This window comes from Argiope bruennichi, chromosome X2, assembly GCF_947563725.1.
Source record: "Argiope bruennichi chromosome X2, qqArgBrue1.1, whole genome shotgun sequence".
Classification (NCBI taxonomy): Eukaryota; Metazoa; Arthropoda; class Arachnida; order Araneae; family Araneidae; genus Argiope; species Argiope bruennichi.
Window position 1 is genome coordinate 111,959,868 of NC_079163.1, and position 24,969 is coordinate 111,984,836.

At 28.5% G+C, this 24,969-nt stretch overlaps 1 protein-coding gene across 3 annotated transcripts; it reads left to right on the forward strand.

Moving 5' to 3' along the window:
- Positions 1-732: 732 nt before the first annotated feature.
- LOC129961116 (uncharacterized) lies at positions 733-18,217 on the forward strand. Of its 3 annotated transcripts, none has more exons than XM_056074954.1 (5): positions 735-801; positions 12,794-12,900; positions 13,941-14,502; positions 15,488-15,826; positions 16,317-18,217. In XM_056074954.1, the coding sequence occupies exons 2-5, from the start codon at positions 12,841-12,843 to the stop codon at positions 16,739-16,741; spliced, it is 1,386 nt and encodes a 461-aa protein (XP_055930929.1). In that variant the 5' UTR covers positions 735-801; positions 12,794-12,840; the 3' UTR covers positions 16,742-18,217. The 3 variants fall into 3 exon arrangements, with proteins under 3 accessions (XP_055930931.1, XP_055930929.1, XP_055930930.1); XM_056074955.1 differs by lacking the exon at positions 735-801 and adding an exon at positions 1,125-1,146; XM_056074956.1 differs by lacking the exon at positions 12,794-12,900 and having other exon boundaries at positions 733-801.
- The last annotated feature ends 6,752 nt before the right edge of the window (positions 18,218-24,969 follow it).

The window sequence follows — 24,969 nt, forward strand, 5'->3', positions numbered from 1 at the left end:
AACTGCCATTTCTATTTTGCATCATAATGCTTTATAAAATAACTAGATTTAGAGAATAATCTTGAAGAACTAATTCAGCATTTATAGAATGTTCTATTTACTGTTAGTTCACAGACAGGAAACAATTCACCTTTCCTGTTTTCTGTTCAAATGTTTCAAACCTTACGGATAAAAAAAGCTACCATTTCTGCTTTACCCCATATCTGATTTATAAAACAACATAGATCAAGAGAATAACCTTGGACAACTAATCGAAAATTTGTGGAGAAATTGGAATCATAAAGAATTTTCAAAGAGAAGAAAATTCTTTATGATTCCAGTTTCTTGTGTCAAAAGTTTCAAACCTTGTGTATAAAAGGATCAAAGCTACCATTTCTGTTTTATACTATATTTGACTTATAAAACAATATAGACCAAGAAAGTCACCTAGGACAACTAACTAATCGAACATTTATGGAAGTGCTCAGCTTATAATTATTTCAAAGAGAATAAATTAGTTCCCCCTTTCTAGTTCCCTACATCTAAGGTTTTTAACCATACCCTCATCACCACGTACTTCAACAAACATTCAAAATGAAACTTTGGCGGCTCTAAAATGGAATGGCAAGGAAGAGAAGGGGAGCAGACTCCGTATAAAATCGATATATCCCTTCGCCCCTCTTTCCTTAATGGAATGGTCCTCTAGTTTCTCCGAATCCCTCTGCTCCTCATCCTCCGCCATTTCCTATCAGGATCGGGTAGCGAGACCCTGTCCTCGACATGTCTAAGGAGATTCAACACGAGGCCCTTAAAGTGTAGCAGGTAGGTGACAACCTTCTTTACTTCCTCGGGACGCGTTCGATAGGCCTTTCCGCTTCTTATTATCGTTTGGCTCGCCTCAAGGAAAACCGAGATTACGCGAGTATTTATCGTCTTGAGAAAGATTTTGCTTCAGGTTAGGTTGCGGACCAACAATTAAAGATCGATGAGGGGTGTTTACGGTTAAAATGGTTTACTCTGAGTTGAGGGCATGCGAGTTCTGAGAATTGCGCACGGCACGTGTGGTCCCAGGAATTGTTTTCTTGTTGATTGCGGCAATGCGACATTGAAACTTTAATCACTCGTTCGAAGATAAAAAGGTAATGCTGCAAATGTAGCCCGAAAAAGGTATTTTTCAGTAAACTATTATGCACTTAATGGTAAAGAGGATTTAAATTAGATATGCTTCATATTTGCATTTTGTTGATCTGTTGGTTCGAAATCAATAAGACGAAATTGATTTTTCTCTGAAGTAATCGGCTTGTGGTTGTCATAGGGACGTAAACAACTGCAGCCACTAAATTGGATTTCTGGCGCTTATAAAAATTTCTGTTTACTTTTAAGACATAGGTTTATATATAGATATAAGTTTTTACAAACTTATATTCTATTACTAAAAAATCATTCTGATGATGAATATTCTGTAAACATTAGCCAATTGTGTTGGTCAGGCAATGTCTTTGCTGATGTTTATGCTTTTAAGCAAATCTTGAAACACATATGATACAAATAAATACTTTTTCAGGTAATTATTTTTGCTATTTTTTAATTTTTATTTCACGTAATTCATGCAATTCAGCCTACCATTCTTTCAAAGTTTCTTTGAAGGGATCGATCACTTTTTAATTAAATTTCTCAATTTTTATAGTTTTTTTACTGCATAATTATATTTCATAAATTTGATTTTGAGATTCATATTTTATACTTACGATTCGCATTATTTATTTCGGATAATACTTATTATTAGTGCAGATTTGTAATAAATATTTCTTTTTGATTTTCTTGCTATTGCTATTTTTTTGCTATTTCTTTGTATTTTGGAATGTTCAGATTTGAAACATTTCAGTGAATCTCATGTTGTGATTGAACATTTAATGTATGTAAATATTTTAAATTAATTGTGATAAGGTTTTATCACTTGTTTATTTTATACTTTTCATATTTTTATACTTGAATTTAGTAAAAGGTTAAAGATTAAGTTTGAAATCTGCGTATTTTCGAACAAGTATAAATTAGCTAAAAGGGTACATCAATTAATCATATAAATCTTTTGCAAGAATGTTTCGCAATGAGTTTATGCAATTAGAACATGTATTCTAATTACCATTGCCAATATTTAAGAATATTAATTTTAAAATATTTCTATTATGATAAAACGATTTTTTACAATATTTGCAATAATAACACAATGATCAAATATTTCCTGAAATATCAAAAATGATTTTATAAAAATTTATATAATATTAATTAAGATAAAAATAAATAAAAATGTAAAATATAAAATTTCAACTGTTGAAATAAATAAATGCCAATCAAGTTTATATTGATTCCTCGTCGGTTATTAAAGATAAAGCAAGCATAATTTCAAAGGCTATATATTTAGATATTTGAAATAATAAAAATTATTACAATGGTTTTAATTGTGTTACAATTATTCGCATGAGTTGCAATATAATAACTTTCATTTAGTCGGTACGTTTTTAAAAAGCTTACTAAGATAATATCATTTTTAACTTCTGTAATTTGTGAATGTTTCTCCCTTCCTGTTTTTTTTTAAATGAAATCTTTATATTTGTGGCCTGTTGTCAAAATTTGCCTAAATGAATGTTAAGTGAGAACAAATACTGCTAAGATGAATGAATAATTTTCTTGATACTTAGACAAATGAAATATTCAACCTCTTATATTATACATTCATACACTAATTATTTTCCTAATGTGATTCATACTAAAAAATTGTTACAATAATAAAATTGATTTTAAACTCATCAAAGTTAAGATTTTTACTTAAATGACTCTACCCGTTTTACTCGATGGAAAGAATTATTTTTTATTTTGAAGCTCAGGAATTTTTCTTATTTCTATTTTTTGAAATTCTTGGCAATTAATACACTTTTATTGGTCTTTCAAATTCGCTACAAAAATAAATCAAAATCATTCTGCAGTCAAAATAAAGATGAAAAAATTGTCATTTTAAAAAATATTTTCATTAATTTATTAACTTTTATTTCGCGTTTGCATGTATTTATTTTACCAGATATGTTATGTTCATGATTTATTGAAAGCACTTTATTTCTATAAAAAAAGAGAGGGCATGATATAGATGCTAGGTCATATGATGATTAAAATTTTTGAACTGAATACACATATTAATAAAAAAAAGAAGCAGAAAGGATTACTGTTGTAAATTACATACCACAGCACATTAAACAGATACATTATTTGAACTCTGTAAAAAACACCCATTTATCAATACTTTAAATAAATAAAATAGGATTTTATGATAAAAAAAATTCCTTTTCTACAATAAACGCAAAATAAAAAATATAGTTTTTTTTTTCTGTTAGAAAAAATTCATTTTATAATCTTTATTTTTCCAAGTAATATATTAGTATTTACTATTTATTAGGAATTTAAATTAATTTTTTCTGTTGCCCCAGAATTTAAAGCCTTTATAGGCCTATATATTTTAATGAATGGCTTAAGGGAAATTTTTCTCAGGGAACTCATTAAAAAACTAAACCATTTTTTGAAAAATTTCTTGCAATTTTTTTTTTACCACTTAAGTTGCAGATTGCAAAGAATTCTGAGCTGAAAAAATACACGACACATTAAATCATAAAAATATTTTTAGAATTTTCTTTTATAAGTTAACATTTGAATGCCTTTAAAGAAAAGAAAAATACAGCTCTCTGCATATTTCATGAGAATTGAAATATGAGAATCAGAATGAACCAACACAATTTTCATTAAATTGAATCAGGCACGATATTTTATAAACATTGAAAATGAAGTATTTGACAAGCTCTATTATCTTATACAAACCGCTAAATTTCTGCCATTATAGTTTTAAAGGGTGGAATCAATCTGTCCTTCGCCCCAACATGATGCCAAGCTCAACTGATCGAAAATTGTGAGCTCTGATTTTCAAAGCCTCAATTAAGAAACTGAACATAAAATACTAAATAGAATTTGAACCAAACTGAAATAAGAGAAACTTAACAAAAATTTTTAATTCTATATTAAATAACGAAACTCTAAAACTTCAAAAAATAATATTTACGTGCTATAAAACCCTTAGTAAGAATATTTCACCATTTAATTATTGGACCATATTTTTATAAAAATAATTTATGTGCTGTTAGGTATAGGTTCCTTTTTGAATTCTAATAAAACATAGAATTTTTTTTAAATGCTTGAATTGTGCTTACGAAATGTTTGCACATAATTTTTGCAACAATTCCTAATTAATTTATGGAACTACAATTTAAGTCATGAAATTTTGAAATTAAAAAGTTAATTCGCTTATGATTTTTGAAAAAATTATTATAGTTCTATGTTTTTTTTATTGATTAGATGCTAAATATATACTGTTTTTCTGTGTTAGAAAATGTTTTAAATTCCTATTGGAAAAATTGATAAAAATAATCTAGAGTTTTCAGATTCTTTAATTATATATTCAATTATTAAAAAATTTGAAATCCATTATTCCTCAATCACATTCTCTACATTTCTTGATTTTTTTTGTAGATAGATGACTCTAATATACTTGAATGAATTAAATAGAAAAATTATAAATCTCTTTAGTCAGTTACTAACGGATAATTTAATTTGCTTCTTAAAAATTTATTTTGTTGCAGGTGAAAAATAATTCTAAACAAAGCTATTATTTGTTAAAACATTTAGCGTTAAACCTGAATAAATGCCCTAAAGAGTATATATTTTAAAAAGGAGGAAGATTGAAACAATTCTTTGAAATTCATTGCTTTAGAAAAAATCTTTTTAATTTTATAATATTTTTCTCTCTTTTTATTAATTTAAATCTTTTTTCTTTTATTTAATAGAAATTTATTTTATCGAGTATATCCTTTATTTCATAGAAGATTAACTGACACTGCTTGATCTTTGCTTAAATAATCTACCTTTATGAAATTATAAATAATATATTCACATAAATGAATGAATAATATATACCAATAAGTACCGAAAATTTAACCAAAATGTTTATAAAAATTTTAGAACACTAAATTAAAAATTACTGATTCCATACAGAAAATTTCTTGTCATTCTTATCTAAATATTTTTATGTATTCTTTTGTCACAATTTGAACATTTAATATTGATTTTATGTCTAGTTTTCTGTCTTCATCTTAATGTATGATTTTAAGTATGTTACTGATGTGAATTTTGATTTTAGATATAGTTTTGTAGTCGGTTGGGACTGTATGAACATGGGATTTTGGAACCACATAATTAATGACCATGAAATAAATAAAAAAATAGAGAGAATCTTTTGCTACATGATCATCTCTCAACACAACCGATTAGATTCCATATCATGAATCTGTTGTATCAAAAAGCCGTATGCAAAAAACCACATACTGCAAAATATAAGAAAATTTAATGTAATGCTTGGAACCACTATTCACATAAGACAAAGTCAGTGACAATAATTGGCAACAGTGGTCACAGTATGCGCAGATGAGATTTTAGCGAGCAGAGAAACATCTGCCTTCTTCTCTTCAAATTACTGTGATCAGAAGTCAAAATAGATATTCCCAGTTATCTTGTAGTCTTTGGGACAATTGGGAACAAATCGGAGTTATTATGAATATCCAGTTTCAGGAACAGGAGTATGTTCCTGAAATTGGTTAGTTAATATATTAATTTGGAAAAATAGGCATAGTTTAGTTAACTCCCTAGAGCACGATCATACATTCGCATAAATTACAGAAATATTTTCCTTTTCATATGATCACTTCAAGTTGAAAAAAAATGAATGACTGCAAAATTCTTTCCTAATTACCCCAACTGATCCTATTTTATAACAACAAACAGTATTCAAATATTGTATATAACACTTTGAAAGCTAACTTATGCAAGCATTTTGCATCAATAAAATATAGTGGAGAAATCGACAAATAAAATATAGTGGAGAAATCGACATGCGATATTTTGATATAATATTGATGTCATTTTGTATGTGCAGGAATTCACTGGATATATAAAAAAGTTTGAAATCAAATAATAATCATGCCATTATAAGAAATATGGATAGCTTATCATCTGTAGCCGTATGCTTTGTTCATTGTGTACCAGAGTTAAAGTTTTAAGTAAAACTGTATTTCGAAGATATAAAACATATAACTTAAAGTAGCAAGTCATTTAATAGATAATTTCAAGCGAAATGTTCCCACTGTGATTGTAGTTATTTTTTTCTCCAAAAGTTTAGTCATCAGTTACCGAATTACAGGAAGAAAAAATAAATTTAGTTCAAGTGCAGTTTGGAAGTAAGGCAACTTTTTGCCTTTATATACGATGATAATGTTCGGTTAATGATGTTTGTCATGATGATGATCATTTGTTCGGTTTACTTGTATTCATCTCAGGTAAGCCTTAAGGCTTTTCTACATGAGTTTGCGTCAGTATCAAAAGACGAGCACGTTCAGAAAATGAAGTTTAGTTATCTCAAATGCAACATTCACAATATGTTGGTCATTATCTGCATATCAATGAAATAACCATGAAAAAGTATAAGGCAAAAATATATATTATTTTCCATAAAATTTCTTTAGGCATGAAAAAAAAACAACCCTTTGCTGTGTAATTGATGGTTAGGATACTTTAAAAAAAATGAAGAATGCAGTATTTACTGTTTAAAATGATATCAAAGTTGTTCTTTATTTATGTAAAAAACTCAAAGAAGTAAGAATGGAGAATAAAAAATATTGGATGATTATTAGAAAAGGAGAAAAAGAATGTATTTTCTGTAGATTTTCACGATTGTTTTAAACTGAATTATTAGCGAAGTGTTTCTATATCTTTTGCAAACTTCTTTTCTTTACTTGAGTTTTATATGATAAGCTTTCATTGGAAAATTGAAACAATAATTTTTTTGGAATAATTTTCTTATGATTTATATCTTTCTTCTGATAAGACTTCGTTGAGAGAGCTCTTCTATAAGAAGGAGATGGAAATCCAAACAAAAAGAATAAATATCACAAAATCTTTTTTCATTTTCATATTTAATACCGTCTTTCTTGAAAGTCTTATATAAAACATAGCAGTGTGGAATAAGGATATTTGAAAAGTGATATATTCAGAGAAAAATATGCCATAAACAACTTTCATCTAGATTATGCAATGTGAAATAAAGCTTACAAAACTGCTCTTTTCAGATCATTACTTCACATTTTAAACTGCCAAAAAACCTCCCCCTCCTCCGCAACTGCTATCCTTTTTCAAAATGATTAAGGAGACGCTAATGCTTCCAAGATTTCTGAAAAGTATTTTTCGGTAAATTAAACTTTTCCGAAAGAGACCCGTTTCGTAGCCAAAGATTTTTATGCTTTGCAAGCTTAAAATTTGAATCTAAAATGGGACACAGCTGGTTGTATTTCATATAAAAAATGTATTTTTTGACATGTGGGAGTACTGCAATGATAAAGTCAACTTATAATCGTATTAGTGACGTTATTCGTAAAATTCGAAATATTCCTAGAATATCCTATACATTTGTCTACTAAAAATATCTACTACATTTATCTACTAAAAATGAATTAATAAAATATATTTAATTGTGTTTCAAACAATATTGTTTCTACTTGTTTTTATACAGAAAATAAAACACTGTTAGCATCTTTTCATTTTTTTGTCGTTTAGAAAGGAATAACCAATTTTGTTTCATAAGCTAAGAACTAATATATATATATATATATATATATATATATATATATATATATATATATATATACACATCCTAGATGCAATAAAAACACAGAGATAACCCAAGTCCGAATCGTAAACAAAATAAATAATTCCATAAGGAGGTTTTTTTCCCCGGTGTGATTGTCGAGTTGATGATTCAGAGCAGATGAGTTGAGCTTTTTGCCCCACATCTATGTGTATTGGTCCAAAAATAAGAGCTACAAACTCCATGAAAGTTTTATATGCTGTAATGCAGCCACCATGGTTCCATTAGCAAATGGCTTGAGCAAGGTTTTGTGTAGTTACGCGCAGACAATGTACATAATGGGGTCTATAAAAGTCTGCAGAAAATGTATTGAGAAAGAGGCGGAGGGATAGTACAATCTTAAAGAGAAGGAGGTTTTTCTACTGAAAAGTCTCTTAAGAGATAGCAAGAAATTTTTTATTTTGCATAATCTGATTGCTCTATGCATCAAAAATTCATTACATTTCCAATAAAAGGGCAGGATAATTAGTTTCCATGATGAAAAATATTTTTTAGTAGAAGATGAAATAATTGCAATTAAGGTCAGAAAGTAACTATATTTTTTGTGATCATTGGAAAATTTTCCCCTTAATATCTAAATGTTAATAAACAGAGAAAGCCCATTTGAACATTAGATGAGGCGTGTTGTAGAGGTTATGGATATTTCTTACTACTAATTTATTACGCATAACTTTATGGGCTTTTTACAAAATTAGTTATAAATTAGATTTTCTGTCACATAAATATTTATCAGTGAGTTAACATAAATATTTATAAAGTTGAAAATTTTGGTATTAAAAATACACAATCATAGCTTGAGAAGATAAAATTATAAAATTGTTTTAAAAAGTAATTTTCAATATAAAAATTTTGCAGTTTCTGAGAAACTTAAAACCATTGGTTTTTTAATCACAATAATGTATTTGAAAATTACCTGGAGATTATATAACGCCAAAGTAAAGTAATCCATTTTTTATTTTCAGAAGACTATTTTCTTAATTATAAATTCTACATAAGATTAAAAAAAATTTGTAATTTTGAAATATGAATTTATTTTATTTACCAATAAACTATCCTAATCTTGCTACTTTCAGTACTGATAGTCTGAAAATCCATTTAATCCGAACATTGAAAAAAAGAGTAAAGCACCGATCGAAAATAGTGATTTCAACAGTTTTTTGTGTTTATAAAAGAAACATACGACTTAAGCATAGATACGATAAAATTTAGAAAGAACTACCATAAAGATTTCTACTTAAAATACAAATTAACAATATTTTGAAACTTTGAAAGCACTATTAATTTTTATTTACTTACTTCTTTCATCCGTGCTGATTATTATTTGATTCAATATAAATCATTAAAGAAATACCACAGATTTTAAGAAGTTAAGCTATTCTCCAAACAAAAACAACAACAAGAAAAACCTCCAATATATTTCTAAAAGTGTGATTTCTTTTGCTAGCATCTGTGCGTTTTTTACTGTTTGGACTCCATTAATATGGCATTTATTCAAATGCCGACTCACTGAACTGAAGAATTTCTTGCCAAACCTTTCTTTTATTTTCTTAAATTGAATATTTGCAGAATGTTAGTGTAAGGTTTTATAAAATAAAATAACTTTTAACGCAATTCTATTTGGATAAGTGCATAATGAGAGAAAACAGAAATTATTCAGGAAAATCTACACACAGCACATCCTACTTGCAAAAAGCGATAAAAATCGCCAATAAAGTAATATTTCAGGGCTCTCAAGTATTTGATCAAAAATCAATTTTTAAAACCTTTTTCATTGGCCCATAATGTATCTTGAAAGTCTTCTGGTAATTATTCTGTATAAAATCTGTTTCATTTGGTTGACAAATTAGTAAATAGCAATCAAAAGGCATTTTGAAAATTTGAACATAAAATTTTAAAAAAATGGAGAAAACTGCCCTTGAGGGTAGGAAACAACGAAGAAAATCTGATTACATCATATCCTTTTTCTATTTGGAAAACTGAGATAGGCAAAAATAACAAACCAAAAATATGCATAATTCAGGGTACCAATTGATTAGGTTCAAAAAGGAATTTTAATAATACATTAATTTCTTCTGCTGAATTATAGAGTGAAACATATTGCGTAACACAGCTTAAACACAAAATGACATCAACATTGCATTGATTCATTTGGTTAATGAACTTGTAAATTATGTCAGATCTAGAATTTGTGATCTAAAAGCAACTTTTTTATACTTATGGCTATACAGATGTCGAGTCAATGGATTAGAGGAAATGCTTGCAATATTCTGCTAATTCATTTCGTCTCTATTATATCAAAATGTTGCATGCCAAAAACCCAATCAGAAAAACAGATACCCAGTTTTGATTAAATAGTTGAACTCATAGTAATTTATAGCATTTTATGATAACATACCACAACTATATACCACATGAAGCAATATGAGATCACATATAGCCAACTTTAACAAGTATTTTACATCAATAAAATATTTTAAATTTGACCTACGGCATTTTAATACAGCAGTGTTGATTCCTCAATGAATGGTTACCCTATGAGAAAACTGTCCATGATGGCAGAATCCCATGAGAAAAACTGCTTAGATGACACCCTACTGCTGCACCGATTGTTGATAATTAAGTAGGGATAGGCGAAAAATCGTTCAAAAAGAGCTCCGAATATGCGTATTATTTTTCCCTATTGTACCAGGTCTTTGTGAGAGAAATGCAACGCGATGTCAACAGAGAACAACTGTAGTGAATGGGGATAAATATTGATTGGAAAATGAGCTTCATGGAAACCCTTTCAGTTCGCTTTGTCGAGAGAATTCGTGGCACACAAACTAAAGAGAGAGGGGTTCTGTCATCTCAACAATGAGATGGGAAGAGGGCAGTCGTTGGTTTTGTCAGCGAAATCAATTCTTTAGTGTGTCACTTCAGTAAGTTAAATTTTGCAGAAGAATAGGATTGATTGAATTATTCAAATTCTGTTTTTGTACGAAATAATTGTAAAGCTCTAAGCGACTGAAAATGGGAGATAATGCTCTGATTACGTTATGGAGAAAGCGTAAAATGAAATAACTTTAGCACTTGAGAAATTTAAAATATACAGACTTATTTATGAGATGAAACTTTATTTAGGAAAAAAAAGGTAGATAAGAGATTTTTGATACATTCATTTGTTGAATTTTCAGCATTAGAAGACAATGCTTACTATATTTATTATTAATTTTTTTCTGCTTTACAATAAATAACGAGCATATAAAAAAATTTGGTTAAAAAGTTATAAACAGTATAAAGCACACAAGTATGTGGATCCTGAAGAGACCCTGATGTTATTAAATATGACTAATCGTCCAAACATTGAGTGTTATATGTTAGTAAAAAATGACAGTGTAGAAAGATCGTATTTACTTTAATTAATAAATTTTGCCGAAATGATTTTAAATAATATTTATATCTTTTGTAGAGCATTTTTGTATTTAACTGAGAATTTAACAAGGTAATGCATAAAATAATATTTTATATATAAACATATAAAAAAATATAAAAAATAATTAGTTTCTGAAGCAACGTGAACCATTTCTATTTCTATATGATGTGTATTACTATTTAACGAAATATGCAATCACAGAAACAGATAGATGTGTATTACAACTCACAGGCAGTAGAAACAGGCTACAATAATGAGTAAGCGATTTGGAAGTTGTTATTTGGAAAGGCACGTCATGGAAATACAATTGCACATTCACGTGTAGATGAAAATGCAAGTTAGCAGCAAAATACAGTTTTTTAAATGTATATATGAGCTACAAACTGAAGTGTTTTTGTGATAAATGTTTAGTGACATTTGCGTTTTTGTAAATGCTTTATTTTACAGTTGCTTTTCTAAGTTTTGAAATGCCAACAAGGAATGTATATATCCTAGACTATTTGAATTTAAAGTATAAATATTATTAGTATAAAAAGCATCAAATGATATTCTTTTAAATGAAAATTTTTTGAACAATAAATGCAAATAACAACAATGAAGTTTTAATTCACGAGCAGTGGAAAAATTCAGGAAAAAGGTAAATATTTTCAGCTTACTTTTAATCAGATATGGGGCTTATTATGCCACTTAAAAAAACTTCTTTCACAGTAGAATCGAAATGCCTACTAAAATTTTATGACATTTATAAAAAAAAGCGAAGGAAAACTTCATGAAAGTACTCGTTAATATACAGCAATTTCATACATTGGTCTATTGGTAGTATCAAAAATGCGATCATATATTCCTAGAGCTTGTAAATGATGATGAATATAAAAATGAAGGAATAAAAGGAAAGCGAAAAAATTACAAAAATAACAATTTTTCAGAAAAAAAGCAGCTGGTTTGCACAGTTTCTCGCTTAAAAAAAGTAATGAAATTTTCTTAGAAAAATGCTGGTGAATATTCTTTAACAAATGCCGCTTAAAAACTTGGTGGATTATTTATTTAAATTTAAAAGATGGGAAAAAAGAGTGCTAAACTTATTTGACTTTATCTATATCAGCTAATTTTATAAATATCAGATTTTTCTTCCAACAGTTTTATTAAAATTCAATTTTTTATTTGTATTTCGAATAAATTAAATAGAGATGAGCTAACTAAGGTAGCTAAAAACCATAAAATAATAAAATAGTGTAAACTGAAAAATAAGGCCCTGAAAGTTAAATGTACAGTAATGTGGTTAACCATCATAAAAACAAGCTTCTTTGCGAATACGTTTTAAAAAATTAGTTAAACTCAGCTGAAGATGTGAAGAATTTCTTTTATAATTCCGTCATTTATAATAGTTAATATTGAATAATTCCATTATCAATAATGTTTTTTTAATTATTATTAAAAAGATATTCAAGTGGCACAACTTGATGACTTGTTTACGTCCTCTGAAATTAAACAAAATGCATATCTCTTCGAGTAAGATACAAAAATAATATTAAAGAAAATCCCTTTAAACGAAGTAACTGTTTCCTAGTCCTTTTTGCATACCACAAAGTGATTGGTGGCTTCTCCCCCAGAAAAAATCGATTTCCTATTAGAGGTCTTCATGTAGCCAAAAGTCACTATGGATTTCCGTTCGAAGAGCCGAAAAACGAAGAGTGCTCCCTCTTCAAGGTCACAATTGGTAAGAGGTTTTTGCTTTTCCTTTCAAATCGTGGTCTATGATAATTTTTGTTGTTGTCTAAAATTTGCAGAAATAACTCGTATCAGTTTGCTGTAAAAACGGCGATTCTTATAATGTTAAAATTATGCTGTCGCTGAAATATTAGATACATAAACATAATATTACTGATAATGCTTTAACTATTTTCTTCAAATTGACTGTCTTTATCTGTCGGAAAGGCATCATCTAGAGAAAAAATTTCCGTTGGAACGTTTCTTAAATTTTTCAAATTGAAATGATATCTTTTCGCCTGCAAAACTTCCACAAATACGTATGAAAGAATTTAAAAAATTATTTTTGGAATTTCAAATACTTACAAATATATATATATATATATATATATATATATATATATATATATATATATATATATATATGTATATATATATATATATATATATATAATCGTAGCATTTTTTTACATTGAAGATACTGATGAAGAAAACATTAATCAGAAAATGAAGAAGAAAAAGTTTAATAATCAATGGCATTTTGAAAATTTACATTTTCGTTATATTAACATAATTTTATTTCGTAGAACGTGAAATCAATTAATCCTTGGTTTGATATTTATAGAAGATACATTAAAATGAAATGATTTAAGATAGACATTTTGAAGTACGTTTTAACCTTACTACTTACTACATGCCGTTAATAATGAATACACGGCTCAACGATCATTTTTGGAAAGCTATGATCTAAACGTTATTCTGACAAGATAAAGTATATCAGCGTCGAATCTTCAGCTTGAAAGAAAACTTTATATATCATCTTAACTATTATGCAGAAAGAAACACCATATACGTATTAGACAACTTTACTCGTTGAAAATGAAATAAAAAATGATTCTACGGTTGAATCTTGAAATGAATTGAAATATTTCTTTTTACTTCTCTTGTTAACTGCAACTAAATGAAGCCCATTGACAATCTTAATAACATCAGTATTCAAAACAATATACATCTAAGGATGTAATATTAATATTTTCGGTTATTTAATAGGTGGAAAAAAGTAAAACTCCTAGCAAAATGAAGTTGATCCGGTGGGTCGAAGTCCATATTGGGCGTTCTCGAAGGAAGAGCAAAAAGGAGAAAGACAGCATCACTCTTGGAACCGATGCCCAGCCTCGAAGGAAAGACGAAAGTACTCCAAGCACTCCCCTTCATAAGATCGAGCCCATTGGCAAGGACCTACCACGCTCGGCTGGTAGCACCCCACACCGGATCAAACATCCTCCTTCACCCCATCCCTTGTTGAGAGCACCCGAGACACCAGAAATCGGTGGTCGACTTCACATACGAACCAGTTTCTTGGATCCAGGATTGAGCCCTCTGCCCACAAGTCACCATCAGGTAGCTTTCGGTTCTTCAACCGCTTTGGATTCGCCGAGAGTACGCTGTCGAATCCGAACGAATCCTTGGCTGCCTTCTCCGAAAAATTCAGCCCTGGAAAGTGGATGGGCGAGTAATTCGGGAATCCGATCTTCCTCCATCGGATCCGAAAGCTCTGAATCCATTTCCGGTAGTGGTTTTGGAAGCCAATCTAGTGGCAGCTTGTGGGAAGGTAAGCTGTTGTTGCTTATATTAGGCTTTTTATCCCATAAAACTTATCCTATCCGTTCCTTTTTCTATTCCCTACCTCTTATATATACAAAATAAAGCTTATCGAAGATTATTTGTAATTTTTTTGTTCTTTAATCAACAGTTATACCCTCTAAGCCTTGAAGAGATAAATAAGTCTTTAATATCATAATACAATAGTTCTTTTTCGTATTAAATTGCTTTTGCTTCTTTTAAAACTGAAGAAGAGACTTTAAATCTAATTACACTGAATTTTTATAAGTGAATCTAACTATACTAATTTTTTTAAAAATGAATTTTGATTGGAAGAGAAGATTCTTTGAAAGCATTATCTAATATTTTTTCGTCCTACATTGAAAAATTTGATAATTGCCTGTCTAGCATGTTTTTACCCATCAAACAATAATCTACATCATTTGTTTTAACGTATTATTTTGTAGTCTCATATTGAGTTTCTTTATCTACATTAAATTGAGAAAAAGAAACCCAATAAATACAGAAAATTCAATAGTTTTTATTTTTAAAGTATTCAATAATAAAGTATAAAATAATATAAATTCAATATAAAGTATAAATATATCCAATAAAGTATAAAAGTATTCAGTATCGAATACCATCGTAAATGTTTTCATAAGCTCTTTGTAAACTCTTGCTAAAGTTGAATATTCAAAATTATGGTGCTACGGAGCAAGCGATAGTTTGAAATCAAGTGGACACAAACAGAATGACAATAAAAATAATTTCGTAATAGTAAATGTCAATATTAGAATGAAGGTAAAATTCCAGCGTATTTATTTACAGTCTGAAATAGTTGACGGTTTTTCAATTGGTAGATAAATAGGATTTGCTTTGTCGGACAGCGATGCTTAAAATCGAATTTCCATTCTCAATTAGAAACAAATAAGATTTTTGCTGATTTCCTTGGAATTTTAATGAAAACTACAAAATCATTCTGTCTTTACAATTAGGTTTCTCTGGAGAACAATGGGGTGGTTTTCGCTCCAGTGGCCGAAGCCCGTCGTCCAACAGACTGCCTCGGGTCACTCTCGAGCGGTCAGGCCACAGACAACGACCTGTTGTCGAAGCTGACCGTTTGTCTTTCTATGACGAAGATACGCCTTATTGTCCTGTCACCTACTGCCGTCCGATACCTCGCAGTGCATGGATCAATTTTCGAGATCTGACCACGGATCTGCTGGAGCAGACGACAGTGGCCCCAGAGGATGACGGAGAAAGCAGCGATGAAGCCTACTCGGAAGATTACATCCATATAGAAGAACATGAGGAGATGACACTAGGCATCATCCGTAAGTAGAAAGTCTTTCATCCGCTTCATTCCCTAAATAATTCAAGAAATTCATCTTCCTATTCATTTGTTCTCTATTGGAACATCTTCGGAAAGAGGTTCTATGTATGGATTTGCATTTTATTTATCATTAGTAAATGAAATATCTATAGAATCCTCGAACAATTCAATTTATTTTTGTTCAAATAACCTGCTAAAAAGCTTTAGATATTGAATAAATGCCCATTTAATTCATATGGGAAGGCAAGAAAATGCATGATATCTTAGAAATAATATTTTAAGTTACCCTAAAAGGGTGAAATGTTTGCGATTTGGAAATGTTTTAAATGTTTGGATTTCAGTCTCTGACTTGGGTTAAAAGTCAGTACTTCCCTGAGGGAAATACAAAATTAAAAATCACAAACAGACCGTATTGAAATATTGAAAAATAGAAATTTAATATTTTTAACAAATGAACATTTATGTGATGCGTTATTTTCTTCTCCTATTAGGGCCCTCGAAGGACAGTCCCCCTGATACTGGAAGTCCCCAAGCAGACAGTGCTTGCGGCAGTGACCGCGATAACAGCAGCTGTAGCACTACACCTCTTTCCGAAACTCCTGCATCATCTTCCGTTTCCAGAAAGTCCTTGGCCGAGGCCAAAGAGATGCTTCGGGATAAGGTCCTGAGACTCAGACGAGAGAGGCATCTAGTAGACCAGCGTATGCAAGAAGCTCGGGCCGAAGAAATTCTCCGACGGGAGGAACATCTCCTTCTCCAGCGGGAACTTGTCCAGTTTCGACGGCTCCTTTTGCTTCAGACACTGACGGAACTCCGAAGCCATTTGGAAAAGCAAGGGGAGATCATACGCCAAGGCTATGGAATCAAGTTGGAAGGAGAAGAGAGCGTGAATCCTGAAGCCGGAGAAGAAACTTAGCTTTCAGGTTCAGAAACCGAGCTTTTTGGGTAAAGAAGAAGAATAAAAACGATTATTTTCTTTTCTTCGAAACAATCGATGTTAATATACCATATAAATGTTTTAAAAATGCATTTTTATCCTTCACTCACTTGCTCAACAGAAGAGAATGGTTGTGAAAAGTTGTTCTTTTCAGAAAAATGAAAGCACTGGTAAATACGCACAGTGTGTCACTTAACCAATGAGATATAAAAACGTCAGTAAGTTTGGTCAATACCGAATTTTATTTAAAAATTTATGCATTACCTAACTTATGGAACAGTTTTTCCCCCCCTTTTATTATCTAGGAAGCTAGTTGTAAAAAAATTCTGTCGAAAAATTATCACTCCAGCACACGTGTCCGATGGTTTCTCCTAATAATAGGTAAGTTAATGAGCAATTTTTCTAAAGTGAAAGCATGAATAGACATAATGGGCATTTATTAATTGCAATTTACTATTTTTTCAAATAATATTTTTTTTGTCAGTGGCTATAACTGATTTTAAGATAAAAGTTTTTTCTTTATTGAAAAATTTTTCTTTGTGAAAGAATTTTAGATATTCGGTGGAAAAAAAAGGAATTCTGAATTTTTGTACGTTTTTCTTTTTGCTCATATGACTATCTGCACAATGACTGTCTTCGAAGATTTTACTAAAAATAGGTATCTATTAAATACGTAATCTTTTGTTTTCAAAATTATGTCTCAGTTTTTAATTGACACATTGTGTATTTTACTAAATTAATTAAAGGAACGGCATACTAAAAATACAGAAGAAAATTTCTAATCTACTAAATCATCATGGTGGAAGAAGCTTTTGCTATATAAAATATAAAGCAAAACAGTTATGTTTACAATGTGTTATGAAAAGTTTTAAGCTTAAGTTAAAACTATCAAGCTAGATTATTCTTATTCCATGTGCCATTTAGATATTAATGAGCAAAGGTTGATATTTTTATTAAAAAACAAAATTTCCATTTTCAATAAAGTATTGCTCAAAAAATGTTTTGCCGTTAGTGTGCACTGTACAGTGTTAAAAAAGAGGAACATTACAGAAATCTATAGCTTTTCTGCAGGTTGTTTCAAAAACTTACTGATAAATTATTAACTAATATGTTGCACTGCTGAACCACTTCTGGAAAATGATAAAAATGGTCACCGCTCAACTTGACATATGAAGTAATTCGCGGTTTTCTTCATGAATGTGCAATATTATTATGTTCCTTATTCTTAATGTGTTTCTGAATTTTCTGGAATGTTTAATATTAGAAATAATTTCAAATCTGCTATCAGGACTTTGAGTAAATACAATTATGAACAAGATATTTTTAGGTTATAAATTCTGTTTTCATCAGCATCTCTAACTTTAAAAATTAAAGAGATTTTTCTTAAAATAATAATAAAAATCCAATTTTATTTTTTAGTAATATGATAATCTAATATTATGGCAACGGATTTGTATATAGAGTAAATTTCTGTAGCAGAAAAAAATCAGTTACTTTAATTTAATAAAAAAAGCTATATCCGTTTAATGATCAAAATTATTTAGAATTAAAATGATCGTCATTTCTTTTCATTATGATTTTAATAATAAAAAATATGCATAAGAAATAATATTTTAAAGACTTTTATATAAAGAAAATTAGGATTTAAATCCATCTGGATTTATCATTCACTAAAAACTTTTTAAAGATTATTATTAACGAAATATCATTTAATTATATAACTCTGCTTTAAATTGAAAATCAGCTTAATGTTTTAATTACAATGAATTATGTGTACATCAGCAATGTTTTCCCTTAATTTTCATAGTAGTTAATGCGTTTTAACATAAAGGCATTAACTACTTTTAATCTTTTGTCGTATGAAGCTGATAATATACATTTTTTATTAATATGAAATTCAATTTATTTTGAATTAATAATGCCCAGGTGTCGATATAAAGATTTTTTAGATTATAATTAATACTGAATTTTTTTTTACGAGGTTTTGTAACAAAATTTGCTTCGAAGTCTAACTATTATTGAAGATAAAAATGGATAAAACAATGATCCATTAAAAATGTCCTTTGTGATGTTCAATTATTCGTAAATCATGTGTATTAAGAATCCTGTTCATTTCATTTGCACCTGCGTAAAACCAACATTAACTTCTGTTGTGATTTTAATCTAAAAACGTAACCTGGTTCAAAGGGGTGCATTTAAAATTAACAACAAAAAAAAATGAATAGTTAAAACTAAGAATTGGTAAAGGATATTTGGGACCTGCTTGCTGTAAAATATTATTTCGTGCGTAAAATACGATAAGAATATTGTTTTTAGTTGCTCCGACCATAAATCTCTTATCAACCTGTATAAGTTTGATATTGAAGTGAGTATTAATTTAAACGGAATCAATGGAAATCAACGATTAAGGTATTCATTCCAGTTCGAAGAAGAGAGCAGTTTTTTTTAATACGAAAACATATTTACAGAACTTAAAAGGCTTCCATATAACAAGAAACTAACATGAAAAACAATCATTCCACTTTTTTTAATATTAGTTAATATTTCAGATTAGACAAAAAGAAAGAGTAATACCTGTTTGGAAGACTGTTTTACTACATTTATAGATTTAGTGATCAGAATTCGTAAATTTTTATCAATACCGATGTAATTTTAGAAAAGAGATAAAATGAATTTTGAAGATTTATAGAAAGATACTCCGAGATTTTTACAGTAAGCTGGTTAAATAGGTTTTAATCTAATTAGTAATAAAACCTTTCTTATTAGTTCAACTTGATCTTTACCTAACAGTATTAAAAATGTCTGAATTCTAGAATAATACGCTAGAAAGCAGTTTAGAGTTTTGTGCTAGTTCATTATGATGTAAAATTATTTTAGGCGTAGACATTTGTAAGAATTAAGGATAATCTATGAAGTAGTTACAAGTTTTATTAAAACGACATTGATAGAAATTTGTAATATTTTAATATCGCATATGTAACCTGTTAACTACTCAATGATGACAGAATCATATCACCCAAAATTAAGGGATGTCTTAAAGTTAAGCTGACATTAAGCAGCTAAATTATAATCTTCACGGGATGTTCAGAAAATTCAATATGCGTGTATATTAAACAGTTTAAAATATTCAAATATTATTTTTTTCATCAAAAACTGCATCGTCCAAAGATATAATCAAAAGTTAAAATTTGAATAATAGTGATATCATTTACAAAACGCAAGTGGAGAAAATTTTTAATACATATACATAATCATAATAATTTGCAACAGCAGTTAATTTACCTTTGTTCAAAGTTAGGGAAATTTATAAATTATTTTCAATAAATGATTTCACTCTTCAATCCAAGAATTAGTTCGCGAATCATTGTTATGTTTTTATTTATTTCAAAAGGCAGTCATTGGCTGTTGGGAAAAATATTTTTTAGCTTTATTTCTGGATCTTCACAGGAGTGGTATTGTACCATGTCACGGTAAGCATTTTATTGCTTCTCAAGATTTAAAAAACCAGATTTGTATTGCATTAATTGATCTTTTGTATTTCATTTATTTTTCTTCACTGGATATGCAGATGTTATCCATTTTATTAAATTTATAAATGTCGGATACTTCCATCATAATTACTTTAATAAATTTCAATATAATTATTTCAGATATTTTATTATAATCTTATGTTAGGCTTAATAAAATGACTTTAATTATTCTAATTTATTAATATATTATTTTAATGAAATATAATGAACTGAAGTCAATAATTTGTATGTAAATCACCATGCTTCTTTTTACTAATAATCTTTGGCATCGACTTTAGTTTCTCTAATAACAGAATTGGAAACTTGAAATGTGATGTTTCTTATTCACCTATTTATTTTCGATAAGTTATTCCTTTTTCTGTAATTAAGATTGAATATTTAGTTTTCTGCTCGATCTTTAATGTAATAAAGACGGAAAGTAGGGCCTTTTATTTATTTTATTTATTAATTTATTGATTTCAAACGGGCAATTTTATTTTGTAAAATTGCTTAATATTACTTATCCTTCACTGTATGCTTACTTGATGAAAAAAAATTATCGTATATGAAAATATTTTTAGAATTTTCATATTTTGATTCTTTAGAAGTTTTTCTTTTTAATTCTAAAATTCACATTCCGGATTATTTATATCACGGGGTATATTTTGCAGTATAATTAAGGATTATTGAAAAATCGTACAAGTTGATAAATTAATTTTACTATACAAACAGGTTCCTAGCATATTTAAGAGTTCAGATTTTAAAGATCTAGATACTAGACCCACAATTAAACTTTGAACAAAGGATAATTTTCGGAAGTTTATATCTTTTCAAATTAATTTTTCCACTGTCATCTGTTTTATAATTCTTCAGCAGTTTTTTTACTAATTAACACACACAAAAAATGTATTTTTATATTGATTTTAAAACTAATATAAGAAATCTTTAAAATTTTTTATTTTCCAAGAATGTAAAAAATACATCACTCGAGCTTATTTCATGCATAAACTCTGAATATATTCATTCATACTTTTCGCCATTTTTACTCAAATGCATAAAAAGTTCCATTGATAGTTCGGTTTGCATAATGCCAACGTTTTTATACTTAAATGCAATGGTAAGAATAATTTTTGTCTACGCCGAATGATTTTAAATCAACTTTGTTCTGATCCGAGATTGTGTTAGGTAAATAATCGTTTGCATGCATTCAGCAAATTGTTTTTTTGCTGCTTTGCGAAGTTTTTTGTTAAGACCAGAAATTGTATAAAGAAAACGTTTGAATCGACGCAAGTGTTTATTTTTGTGTTGAATAATGCATATTTTTGAATATGAAATTTTAAACCAGACCCTCAGTGGTTTATTTTAATCGCGGCTGTATTCTATGCAAAAGCCTAAACAATCATCAATAAATAAATCAATACTGTTTTTTTTCCAAAAACATTTTGTTATGAAATGCACATAATTATGATACAATTTTTGATTTGAGTTAATATTTGCTTTCTAATACGAAAGAGAAAAATTGATTTGATATAAAAATTTTATTGAACCGTTTAAATCTTATAAATCAGGAAAATAGTAGCTTTTATTCTCAAAGAAAATCTTCCTTGAAATTTTTATGTATTTGCAGAAAGATAAGATGCCGGCAAAGGTAATTAATACCAGATACATAGCTGTAGTTTATTGGGTTGATTTTATAAAGATTCATAACTGATTCTAATTCTGATATGATGTAATAATTTCATTTAAACAATTAATGTCCGGGCGTTTATGGTACATAACGGTTTGACACGTTGTTCTTAACATTAGTTTAGATTTGTGTAGTATTTGATCTAGTTATGTATAGTTCCCTTGGAGGGACCGTAAAATGCTTATGGCTACTTTGATATACTAATTCTATGTGTTTTGTGGAAAGATGCTTAATGATTTTTACTCTTTGGATAGCGAATACACTTTATTTAATATAGTGAAGGAAATACATTCCAATGCTTTGATTTGTTAGAACTCTAACAATTATGACAGTGTTTTAAAAATGTTTAGCTACTTGCAAAGACTTAATTGTAAAATCTTTGTTTGGAAATAGACTGTCAGATATTTCTTTGCTGTGTTCAGTACAATACTTATTCATTGTTAACTGTTCAACGTTCTCTTGCAAGAGAATTAGTTGTTTAATACATTCCATATGACTGCTAATGTGTTTCAATGTCAAATTCTGTGATTTTGAAATTGTTATGATGTTTTGTGAATATTGTTACGGATGTTTTGTGAATATTGTGAAGTATTTTTCATATTTTTACGTGTTTTACGTTAGTGCTTCATCTGTCTATGACCAACAACAGTTTATTTGTATGATTAATTAGAAGAAGCGAAAACTAATCCTGGAAACTTATTTCAAGTTAATTTAAATAATCCCTGAGCAATTTAAAAAAAATAATTTACCTTAAAAATTAAATCAAATTTATCAGCGAGGCTACGTTTTAATAGGAAATCCAAAATTCCTGGCTTTAGTTTTACCAATACTTAAGATGCATGTTTTGACATTCCATGCACTTTATTAGTGTTAACACATTTGAAAATTTAATACACTCTGCTTTGCATCTTTTTCAAACAAATGTTGTGGAATGCAAAGTTTTATGTTTGCTTGAAAACCACAAGTTAAATATAAAGGGAAGAGTTTACTATATTTTTCAAACATGAACCATGTGTACCTCAATGTTACGCAAAAGCGCTTTTATAAATCACTTCAAAAATAATTTTATACACCAAGTACATTTAGTTACCGTATAAATATGTTGTGCATGAGTCAATGTCAGAATTTCTGTGGAAATATCTCGAATAATTTTGTAGATAGAAATCTAGACAATGTTAATGTTAGAATTGCTGTTTCATCAAGACGGTTATTTATTGTTTCACACATTTTGAATTGCATTACTGTACTGTTACGTTGAAGTTTTAAGTGCATCGTTTTTGCTTCAATCATTCCATGTTTCTTAATGTTTAATGAGCAGTTTTGTATGAATTATTTACAAATGAATATTATTAATAAACATTTTTCAAAGCCCATGGATGTTTTTTTTGCTTCATATGTCACACAATCACAAAAAGTTGAAGTTCCATACAAGAAGTAGAAATTTTAATTAAAAATGGTTTGTTAACCATTCTAAAACCATAACAAATATTACCATTAATTACAACAATACCATTAACAAATATTAATGCAGTCATTTAATTAGATAAAAAGTACGAATTACAGGCGTGCGTCAGTCATAACAGCTGTCGTATTAAGACAAAATTATTCAAAGTTTTTAATAATTAAGCAAAAGTTTTAATATTCTCTTCATTTGAAGCTGTATAAAATATCTGAAAATGGCGATAAATGTTCCAAGAAAAGTTTTGGGTTTTTTTAGAGATGGATATGTATTTATTTATATTTTTGACTTAAAGAATTCAAAATAATTTATATAAAAAGCTTTAGAATTGTTTCATATCTGAATTTTACAATCTATTTTTATCTATAATTGCTAAAAGCATGTATTAAAATTTTCTATTTTCATTTTTAAATTTTCAAATAATAGTTTCTTTAGAAATTTTTTACTTGTGCTTACCAAATGTTAGTATTTTTCATCGATATCGCTGAAAATTAAATCACAAACATCACTAAAATTAAATCATTAACACCACTAAAATTAAATCATTAACATTTCTAAAATTAAATCACTAGCATCGCTAAAATTAAAATTAATAAGTTCTGAATAGTATTTAATTACAGAGACGATTATTTCATTGAGAGATGATTAATCTTTACGTATTTTTGTGCGCATGCTTTGATTAGAAAATGTACTGATATCATATGTGGAAACTGAATTGATGTTTATTTTACTGCGATTGGTATATACAAAAATTATTATCATTAATGATGTCAAATGAATAAAAAGTTACATTTTTGAATTATTTTGATTGATTATTCCTAATTTAAGAATTAAGAGTTGCGAATTATATCGGAATTAGCAAATTGAAAGAATATATATATATATTTAAAAAATCAAAAAATTTCCTGTTTCCTAAATCAGTTTTTGTTATTGATTTTCCATTGTGACCAATACTGTTTCTCTATCTTATTCTTTCAGTAAGCAATTTGCTGATTGATCCGAAAATCAGGAAAATTATAATTTAAAAAAGTGGGTTTCTATTCGAAGATAATAATTCATATCTTTTCGAAAATCGTAAGAGGTAATAATTTTACAACTTGCTGAAAGGACAGTTTTTTTAAATACCACATTAACCACCTCGAATGAGATTTTATTCAAGCATTTCTTCTCAATCCTTTTTATAAATGCCCAGACTATGTTTCTTCTCAGATAAAATACCTTAAAATATAAAACAATAGCATTTAAATGTGAAACGCTTTTGTTAAGGAGAAAAAGTAGCTTCTATGGAAGCTTCGATATAAATAGCAAAGAAACAGATTAAAATGTTAGTTTACTGTAAGACGAAAGGCAATGGTAGGATAATTAGTAACAAAGTTTGATACTTTCTCTCTTACTATGAATTCATTAACAATTTATTGTATTTCTGCAAAGTTTTTCTCAAAAGAAGCAAGTTTTTCCTATTAAAAAAAGCAAAACACATTTTTATACTTTCTAAGGATCATTATTCCTGAAAAACAAAGTGAAATATAAATGGACGAAATCCAAAACCTTG